Raw genomic sequence first — 11,268 nt, forward strand, 5'->3', positions numbered from 1 at the left:
ATTAATAATGCAAACTTACCTCATTCTGAAACAGTCTAAGAAATGGGTAAATATTAAAAAACAGTAAAAGTGCAAAACCATGTTAATAAATGTAGGTCAGATTAGACAGATTTGTATGTAAAATATATGACAAAATAGATAAATTTCCATCTAAAATATGTGACAAATTGAATATGTAGAATAGGGTTGCTCAACTGTGGGAGAGGGATTTCATATTTTCATGGGAGAATTCCTTTTATTTAGTCATTAAGTATTTAGTTTTAGTAAATAAAACTGCTTTTATTCAAGTTTTAATGTTTATCGATTTATCAATATTTTCTATACCTTTTTGTTGTTTAATTTATAAAAATCTGTTAAAAATTTATGTCAAAATAAATTACATATAATTTTCAAGTTTAGGAAGGGGGATGATCTAGCAATGGTGAAAGGGATGCATGGAGCAAAAAAGGTTCAGAAGTGCTAATGTAAGAAAAATTGTGAGAATGTTGAAGCAAATAATAATATGTAATAGTCAAGCAGAAAATTTACAGATTTCTTTCAAAAAGGAGTAATTGAATGTGAAAATGAAATAAAAGCAGTGAACAAGGAAACTACATATATGTCTCATTAGGGACTGGTATATGCATAAATTCATTAGCTGCTTTCTCAGCTTAATCAGAACATATTTATACATTTACAGTTTCCTTGTAAATATTCCATTTTGTTTATTTTACATTTGCATTTGTTTTGTTATGAATTTTATTTTTCATTTGCATGTTTTATATTATTAATTATTTAATTTTAGTGTTTTTTCCTTTTTATAATTGGCAGACTCTTCTAACTGAGAGAAATTAACATTATTAAAATACTTCATTTTTGCTTATGTACACAAACTTACATATTCATAAACACAGCACATATTACAGCTATCTTGAGTTTTCCATTGCATTTTCTGCTGTCCCAATTAGATCCCCGAATCTCTTGAGTGTCTAGCTTTAGTATTTGCTGAAACGAGTGTTTCACAGCATTAAATTAAATTTATTGAATTAATTGAACTTAAATTGTACAAATTCCATCTCCCTACCTCTGGTAATTTTTAGTAGCATTTTTCTTATTAAATTTTATTTAATCTAAATTATCTTAATCTGCTGTAGACATTTACAGAACTTTTATGAAGATTCAACCAATGTTTATTCAATTAATATTTGTACTTAATTTAGTTTTACATCAATATATGGTACATTATGATGTTTATACACACAATGCATGATTATTATTTTATTTTCATTATATTTAAAATCGAATACCTAATTAAATATTAATATATTTTACATCAGATTTATATTATGTACATTTAGCAGTTTAATTCTTTAAAATACGGAAGATATAATTTTGTCTGTTTTGTATCTTTAAAAGCTTACTCAGTATGCGTACATCAAATGTGATCCAATTTTTAACATAAGAATAATTTCAATGCCTAGGAAGAAAACTTACATAACCTCTGTTTATCATATATAAATTAGCAGTCTGTTTTGATGTTTAATAATGAAGAAAATTTTTCTTGAGTAAATTGAAAAATAGTGAACCATTTTGAAAATTTAAAAATATAACTACCTCTAACTAATATAAAAATTAATATAGCTCTTATTTTCTTTTCAGATTGTATGCTGTTTATATCAGTCATTGTGAGCTTGTTAAATTTGACTCGCCTGTTAACTTCTTGCAAACACATTCAGAAGAATTTTACGATTTCCTGGGCTGGGTTGGGATTTATATACATGTGGTATCTTTTTACAAACATTTCAAGAATCATATCATTTACTCTATTCATGACAAAATTTCTACTGGGATTTACCATACTTTGCATCTTTCATTGGGTTATCATGAGTTTATGGGCTGTAGGAGTTTTGTCATCTCCTGTGCCATGTCGATCATTTGAAGGTTGCTACAAAAATTTCATAAAGTATTTAAAGGGTTTTGTATATGGAATTATGTATTTATTATGCTTCATCGAACTAAAAATTGTTGAAGATTCTGATGGACCTGCTGTGCCATCTCGTTATTTGTATGCTTTTTTTTACTCTGTGATATTCTTGGAAAACTCAGTTGTAATAATTCTATGGTATATATATAGTCCAGGTGTATGGTATCATATTCCTGCTGTTTTACTTACATTTCTTAGTTTCTTTATAGGAGTTGTGTTCATGTTTGTATATTATAGATATTTCCACAAAAATGTCATTAATCAGTCACAAAGATGGAAGTGTTCACTTCTTTTTCCTATGAGAAACAGATACGTATAATCTATAACCATTGCACAAAATCAGGTGCCATAACATAAGTATTATATAAAAAAATGAACAAAAATATACCAAAGATTTTTATGCTGTTTTAGTACTCATGCCTAATGAGACTAGTTCATACATTTTGCAGAACATTCATGCCAAGTTTTTAACGTCTTTTCTTTTTATACTTGTTAAAGCACGTAGAGCTTATAAAAAGAAAGTTTTGAAATTTTGCAAGGTTTATAGAATTTAGATTTTAATATAAAAATGCACTTTTTACTCTGAAATCTTTTATAGATCATTAACTTTTTATAAACAATGCAATAGTGTTAGAATCATCATTGTAAAAGTTATATTAAGGCAGTGTGCCTTTGATCTGTTCTTTCTGTGGCTGTTAAATCTCATTTAAAAAGTCTAGCATTGTAAGGGGGAAAATGCAATCAGATTAGTATTTTGGCCCAAGTGTTCATAATGCTTCTTTTAACAAATTATTTGACATTTAGACATAGGCATTTTTGCTTAGTTTAGCAGTTTAAGTTCTTTAATTTTATTTGTGGATTACTTGAGTGTGTTTCTGAAAGATATTGTGCTTTTAAAATTTTGATCTCAAAAGGAATAAAATCAAAAGATGATTATACTAAGTTCTTGAATCCTTAAATATAAAACCTGAAAATGCCTATAAAATTTGATTTAAAAAAAATCTTGGTTAGTTGCTATGATTTATAATAAAGATGTTAACGTTAAATCATTCTGCATAGTCACTGAATATTTGATAGTTTTAAACTAACCATAGGTATGTTCTAAAATTTTGAATAAAGGAAACTTGGATGAGGTGGATAATAAATGTGTACCCAGATATGTAATGCATGGCATTAAAAACATCTTATAGTAATTACAGCAATATTGCAAATATTCTTAATTATTAATTAGATATATGGATATAATGAAATCATTTGTTGAGCGGCAGTAAAGATTCATTACAAAAAAACTATCTTAAAACACCTCTCCCCCCAAAAAAAATCCTTGAAACTATTAAAATGCACCTTGTAGTTTGTAACATCCTTTGCCTTTTAATTACATGATTATCAAACCTTGCAAAGGACTTGACCTAAATTAACTTGCAGATATTTAACAATTTAATATAAAATATAAGGCTTTTTTTTAATGTTTACGATTTAATGGTATATTTGAAGCAAATATAATGCTCCATAGTAATTTAGGTATTTGACAAGATATTTGAGACATTTCTGTCATTAATATGCATCAAGCAAATATTCACTCTTCATTTATATCAGCTTCCCTTGCTATGCAAAAGTAAAGCGTTCATATGAAATTTATTGTAAGCAAAGTGGGAAAAAGCAAAGAAGTACTGTAGGCACCACATAATGCGATCAGATTTGTTGATAACTATCTGATAACGTTTAAGTGATGAGAAAAATATCAGTGAAATTTAACTACTATAAATATAACTAGAAACATGTACACTTTTTCATCTGTATCCATCCAAACGTTTCCTCACAGATTGGTTAGTTGGAGATGTTTTTAATTCTTCGTTGTCTTTTATTTTATTTATTCAAAGGATGGCATGCTTAAAGCAGCATTTTATTATCTTTTTTGAGATGTTCCAAGACTTTGATGTTGTCTTAAATCAATATCAAGATGCTTAGTGACCTAATCCATTAACTTGAAGATATAGCTATGTCATATGGCAATCTTTTTGCTCTCTTTCGACTTTATTTGGTGACAGTGCTTCAATTTAAAAAATTCATTCTGTACGGTTTTCATAACATTAACCAACATTATTCTCAGACAACTATGTCACTGAGAACCAAAATCTGAAAACCATGGTGGTTCTCAGAAAGTATTACAGTTTTTTTAATACCTTGTTCCCTTTGATGAAAGCTGTGACATGCCTGTTTTCATCTGATATATGACGAGTGACACACCTGGTATAGGAGGGTAAGAACCAAGTGTCAAATATTAATATGCTATCATTATTTGTATCCATAGGTAGGCATCACAGGCTTGATGCGTGCAAATGTGAAAGGTTGAAATTGGTGGTGCTCTTTCTTTTGTGAAAGGCTTGGAGCAAGATAGTATGCCTAGCTACTAAAGACTGATACATTCGCCCTCTACCACATAGTTCTTTGCAGGCGTCAAACAAAAATGCTTTAAACTTGTATGCTGTAGACTAATTCGTCATTCTTTTTGGCAGTGATTGCATAAAAAAAAAGTTGAGCCATACTTTTGTTTTACACCATTAAAAAAAAAATCTTCAAATTTGTTACATTAACTGAAAAAAAGGTAATAATTCAGATCTTTCTTGAAATTAAAATTTCATACAGCATGGCATAACTAAATTCTCTTATTGGGTGTAGTATAAAAATCTCTTCTGTAAAATAGTTTGGTTCCGATTAAATTCAGTTAAATCATATTCTGTAATTTCCATTCTAATTAGTTAATAAAGGTACCTAACTTAATGTATGAAAAGTTAAATATTTAGTTCCTCCCTTCTCCCTTGTACCTGTTAAAAAAAGTCTTGGTATTATTCAAAAAGAATCTCCAGGAAGTTCTTGAAGAACAAATTTTTAACTTTCAAGTAAATGCGTTAGAGACTATATTTTAAAGAGATTATTTATGCAACTGTAATATTATAGAATTACTTTCCATTGTTAGATACAAAATGAATTAAATGTATTTTGATATCTAGAAACTCGGACTATATTTGCATGATTGAAATTTATACCAAAGCTTTAAATTTAGTTCATCACTGAAATATATATTTTACTTTTTTTAGTTCCTTTTCTATGTGTGTGCATGTATGAATATCTGTCTTGTGAATTTTGTTTTTTTAAAATGAAAAAGATTTGTGATAATTTACGTATGGGTTTCTTTTTATATATGTATGTGTCATGATTATACCTTTTTCATTTATAAGAATATTTGATTACAAGGGAAATAATTTCACCTGAATTGATCTCGATTTTTATTTAGATATTTGTCATGTTCTGTTTTATACTTGATAATGGGATATGTTAGCATTAAATATTGTAGCTTTTTTGGAAATTTTTATTATTTTAAAATTTTGCATTATTTTTAACCCTCCAGTTGACCAAGGATTTTGGTTCCAAAATTTAAAACTTTCCAAAGATGCTGTGATAACAAACTATTTTCCTGCTTCTAATAACTAAATGCCTCTAGTATTTTATACCTGGATTCTTTTTCTTTTATTATACTGTCTTTTATTAAACATATTTTAAGATGCATATATACATCCACATTTAAAGAATACAAAAAAATTCTAATGGCTTGGCCTGTTGGAGGGTTTAATCACAAATTTATACAGTACAAAGTCCGTAATCTGGACTCGTCGGGACTTCGGCGATTCCGGATTATAGGTCATCAATTTAAATATGGTAAGATGGCATGCAGAAATTATACAATTCAAAATATGAAACCGTAATTTATGAAATAAAGAGCAATTATGATCTAAAGGGTATCAAAATTTACAAAAAAAAGCTTAATACTTATTTGTTTACTTTATTAAATATTTCTCTCAATGTAAGTTGTTTAAGTTGCTTCGTTTATTGTGCTATACGCGCTTGCGTAAACATTAAATGCGCATTCATAAAGCATATTAAAAAAAAATGTTTGCGGCTTTGAGGTCCGGATTATAAATCATTCCAGATAATGGAATCCGGATTACAGACCTTGTACTGTATTGCAGTAGTGGAAAAAATTAGTCTCCATTCCATTAGTATATTCCCCTATCCAACTATTTTTGTAATTGCTAATGCTTAGTGTTTATATGTATTTCAGAGAATTGATTTCATGAACGTTTAATGCTAAATGGCAAATGTTATACTGAAATAATATAAAAAGATAATATATGGATTGAAAAACAGAATTTATGAATCAGTAGTCTGTTACTCCGAACAGTGATGTAATAGGTTGAAAAATGGATCTAAATTAGTTAATTGGATGATCTAGTTGTCAAAAAAAAAAAAAAAAAAGGAGGAAAAAAGAATGTCTTCTCAGTATTTTATGAAATCTTTCTTCCGTAATAATGTTAGCCTTGGCATGATTTGATCAAACTTTGAATGTTACGTTTCAACTGAGATTCCCCCCCCTGGTAACTGCCCTTTATATATATATATATATATATATATATTGTCTTCCTCTCACCCATACTTCCTTCAGACCAGACTAACTCTTTTTAATTAGATTAAGAGCATAGTTATTCTCAGGCCAAGATAAGACATTCCATAATGTTACTACTCACGAGTTAATTTTACATGTAACCTGTAAAAAAAGAGAGTGGGAAATAATATGTAAACTATATCCTAACATACTAATTCAGAAGTCAAACAACAAAAATCAGCGTTATATTTACAAAATTTTCACAGGACTAGTTTCGATGGTTTTACCGAACCACCATCTTCAGCTGCAAAACCGCAAATGAACAAGATAGGAAATAATGATTAGATAAGATAAGAAAGCCTGGACAATTACACCCAACATTATTAATCAAGCAGTTAAAAAATTCTCATCTCAACACACTAAAAGCCACACTCTTATTTTAGGAGATTATAAAAATTCTGTTGTCATTCCCTTCTTTCCATCAATTAGCTATAAAGTTGCACATATTTTGCAGAAATTTAACTTTCGGGTTGTTTATTCTCCCATCAATAAAATTCCGACTTCTATACTCAAGGTCCCCATTCCAGATATGAATTCCTGGGGTATTTATAGAATTCCTTGCCAGTGTGGTTTAATTTACATTGGCCAAGCTAAGAGAGCCTTAAAATTTCATGTCAAAGAACATGAGGCATATGTTAGAAAAAAGGAAACACAGAAGTCTTCTGTTGCTCAACATTGTTGGTCCGAAAATCACACTTTCAATTTTTCTGCTGCCAAAATTATTCAAAAAACATCTTCCATTGGAGAACTGGATTTTCTAGAGGCATTTCACATTCATAAAAATCTTTCTGTTCTAGTTAACGATCCTAATTCCAATCCAAATTTGCCTTCGGCTTTTAGAGAAATTATGTTTTAGTTCTGGTTTTGCCAACAGATGGTGCCACTTGCTTATTCTTGTCCAGGCTTTCTTATCTTATCTAATCATTATTTCCTATCTTGTTCATTTGCGGTTTTGCAGCTGAAGATGGTGGTTCGGAAAAACCATCGAAACTAGTCCTGTGAAAATTTTGTAAATATAACGCTGATTTTTGTTGTTTGACTTCTGAATTAGTATTTATTCGGCGTGTTATTGTGTCTTAATTATATCCTAACATATTATATAGTCGTATGACTGTCTTTTAAATGTAGTAGTTTGATTCATTTTTGCATTTTTCAGCATTCATTGTGCCATCATCTATAAGGTGAAGCCAGCTGACTCTATAAATCACATTGGATGCGTGTATCAGTTCCTCCAATGCAACCAGTACGGTATATTTCTGAAATTCAATGGCACATGTATTACGTTCCGTCATAGCCATAATGATTCAATTTTTAATTGTGGAATCTATCCACACCTTATATTCCTTTGCGCACTTAAGACAAGTATAACACTGGCTTCTTCCTAAAATAGCAGATAGTCAGGTCCATACAGCTGAATCAGTGCAAAATATTATTTATCATCCATGCGTACTTATTAAAGACATTTCAGGTGACAACCCATTTCTTGGGAGAAACATTAAAACAAACTCTTTAAAAAAAAACGCATGTAGGATGTTGATCTTTCTGCTTCTGATTTTCCAGCATTGTCACTAACAGGACTGTTTCCTTTCCATCATCCATTCTTTTGCACATTCTTCCCATAGTGAAATGACTCAAGAATGTGCAAATACACATAACTTAAATATCCATCTTCGATCATCTGAATCATGCTTTTGAGCAGTTTAAATATATATATATATATATATATATATATATATATATATATAGGTGCTGTCAGTGTTGTGTAACAAAGCAGTAGTTTTTATTGTAGTGCAATAATTTTTTCCACTATTGTTTACACTTGTTTACCAAATCAAATTCCCGTTTAATGTTTGCCAAGGAAACTATTATTAATATAAGTTTGTTGAAAACTATTATTAATATAAGAAATTGTCTGAATTCAATTAAAAAAATTCTATCATAAAATGCTACATTTTTTTGTTTGTACTTAACAATTATTCTTTTTATGTGTTAAATAAATGCACAGAGATGTGTAAAAATTACATAAAAATATAATAAAAATAATGTAATTTTTCATTTGTGCATTTTAGAGGAAAGCAATGAAAAATATTTGTTAAATCAAGGATATTGTTAAATATGGAATATGACTCTGTATATATACAGTAGAATCCCAATACTCCATGAATGCCTGTAATTTGTTTGCACTTTTGGGTGCAAACAGAATTTTGATTTTCAGAAAATTCAGCATGTTAAATGTAATTTTTTTAATATGTGAATAAACTTTTTAAGAAAAGTCATTAGATATATTTTGAGTTACGAAATTAATTTATTTCATCATTGAAGGTTATTTCTGCATAAATTTCTTTTCGTTGATCAGGAATTTGGAATTTTTTTTTACATAAATTATTATGTTTGAGTGTATACTCCATTGTCTTTCAGTGTTGACTATGTGATCAGCCTGTGTGAAGAATTTACTTATCTACATCTTTTCAGACACTGAATTGTACTTTGTAGCAAATGAAATATACTTCATAACTGATTTGTTTACATTCCAGTAAGGGCAAACTTGTTCAGAGAACAGATCCAAAATAGCCCTTACAGGAATGTGGCATTGAAAATAATAAATAACATAAAAACAGTAAAAAAATCAAATATACATTCCTATAATAAATTTCCTCCTGTAATAAATTTTAAATTTCAACTCTAGCATTTGTAAGTTAACTGGTGGTGATATTAATTCAACAGCACAGGAGTGGAACAAATTGGTGGATTTAGTATAGAGATGTTTAATTTAGAGAAAATCGTGTTGCTGAAGTTTTTCTTAACAGTGTATATTTATTAAACTTTTCTGCCATTTAAAAGTACAAAAAGTAATTTAATAGGTAAATATACAACTTCATTTTTCCATAAAATGCCTCAATGTATTCTGACAAAAGAGTTTACTCCCTCAAAAATATTTTCTATTATTTTTTTCTCAATAATGATTCTCAAATATTCCCAAGTCTGCACAATTCTAGGTCCTGAGGTGTGTATGTTATTGGAATTCTACTCTATATTACCGTATACTATATATAATTTAGTTTGCAGAACAAAAATGTATTGAAAAATATTTACAAATGTTTGAGCAATTAATACTTTTTCTGTATTGTATTTTTTATATTTATATTTTTCTTTATATATACAGTTCTTTTACTGATGTATATTTATTAAACATATTCATAGAAAAAATGTATAATTACAGAGTGGGCATTTGTTAATTTATAAAATTACAAATTCATGTTGTAGAAAAATAGATTTTATTAAATTTTTTTAAAATATCTCTCCTTTTTTGTATTTGAAAATTAATGCATGACTTCAGGTATAGATTATTCATTTTATTAACATTATTATTATTGAATACACTTCATTTGTCTTGAGTTGATAGAATGATTAACATGACAAACAGTCTTAAATTTATATTCCATGAATAAATTTATAAAACTTGAAACCTAAAATTAAAGTAAGTATGTTGAATGATATTTCAGCTTACTTAAAGTTAAGACGTTAACTTTAGTTTAAATGTTTAATGAAAACTGTACCAATAAATCAAAACATTTATCACAAGAAATTACAACTGTATAATTATTGATTAAATATCAGTATTTATAGTTACAGTGAACTTTAGCAATACCCAGATCACTAATATTTGATCTGGAAACTCAGCTGCAAGCTAGCAAATTTATTCTTATCTCTGAAATGGCAACAACTTGTCACGACCAAACACATCAAGCATTTGTTGCTAACATACCATTGACTGCATTCAGTATAATTTATTAATCATCTTTCGTTCCGAACAAATATCTGATATATATATGCAAGGCATTCAAAAAAAAAAAAAAAAAAAAGGTGACTACAAATTTCCTGAATATTGAACTAAAGTATTTCCAATTATAAAATTCCTCAAAATATGATAATTATATGAAAACGGTTTCAGCACTGAGAGTAAAAAGGTGTTTTAAATGCAGAATTTTTTATTTGGAAGATAAAAGCAAAAAAAAAAAAAAAAATGTTAATAATATGATCATTACTTTCTAATACCAAAAATTCCATAAATTAGTATGCAAAATTTAAGATGTTGATACTTAAGGCTAGCAGATATCTCAACCTCCCAGTAACAAGAATTGTTTTATATAATGTAAAACCATTCATTATTACAAAAATAAACATGATTTTTATTACTTTAATATTCTTAATCTACTTAATGGCTTTGATTAAAGACCTATTAAGATTCATTCAAGATTCATTCTTCCAATATTATCATGAATTTTGAATATAAAGATAAGAAAGCCTAAGGTACCTTTTTGATCTGTAGAAAACATATATCAAGTCGCATTTAACGTTTACCAAAGCACATATTACCTAAATCAAGCCGAGTCGCAAGTGGTATCCTTGTTGGACTAAAGAAATCTCTTGCTTTTTCTTTCATACTTAGTGACTTATACTCTGATTGTGGCACTGAAGTTTGGAAAATGTCCATTTTACAACTTTAATGTACTACAGCCCACCTGGTAACACAAAATTAAATTTTGACACTCTTTCTCTAGAGAAACAGTGCTAGTGGGTGATTCAATGTTCATAGCACTAGATGGAACTATGCTGACTACAATAGTGCAGGTAGAGTGACAGATCTCAATTCAACCGCTTTAATGCTGACTGGAAGAAAGCTATTATTGGTCCCAATACATAAGCAGGGCAAACCATCCGACAAATTCAATGGATATATTAAATAGCCCTTACAAGTATTTTTGCAAAAATTATGGAGCAGATGATCGTCATAAGATTGACC

The 11,268-nt window shown here is 28.7% G+C and overlaps 1 protein-coding gene across 1 annotated transcript in view; it reads left to right on the top strand.

The window, feature by feature from the left end:
* Positions 1-9,763, top strand: part of LOC118200735 (XK-related protein 9-like) — a 28,085-nt gene extending 18,322 nt beyond the window's left edge. Inside the window, exon 4 of the mRNA XM_035372692.2 lies at positions 1,639-9,763. Coding sequence (XP_035228583.2) covers positions 1,639-2,282 — 644 coding nt within the window. The 3' untranslated portion in view covers positions 2,283-9,763. The remainder of the gene's footprint in view (positions 1-1,638) is intronic.
* The last annotated feature ends 1,505 nt before the right edge of the window (positions 9,764-11,268 follow it).

Source organism: Stegodyphus dumicola, chromosome 10, assembly GCF_044657685.1.
Source record: "Stegodyphus dumicola isolate Sdum_Otavi_A_Nest chromosome 10, ASM4465768v1".
Lineage (NCBI taxonomy): Eukaryota > Metazoa > Arthropoda > Arachnida > Araneae > Eresidae > Stegodyphus > Stegodyphus dumicola.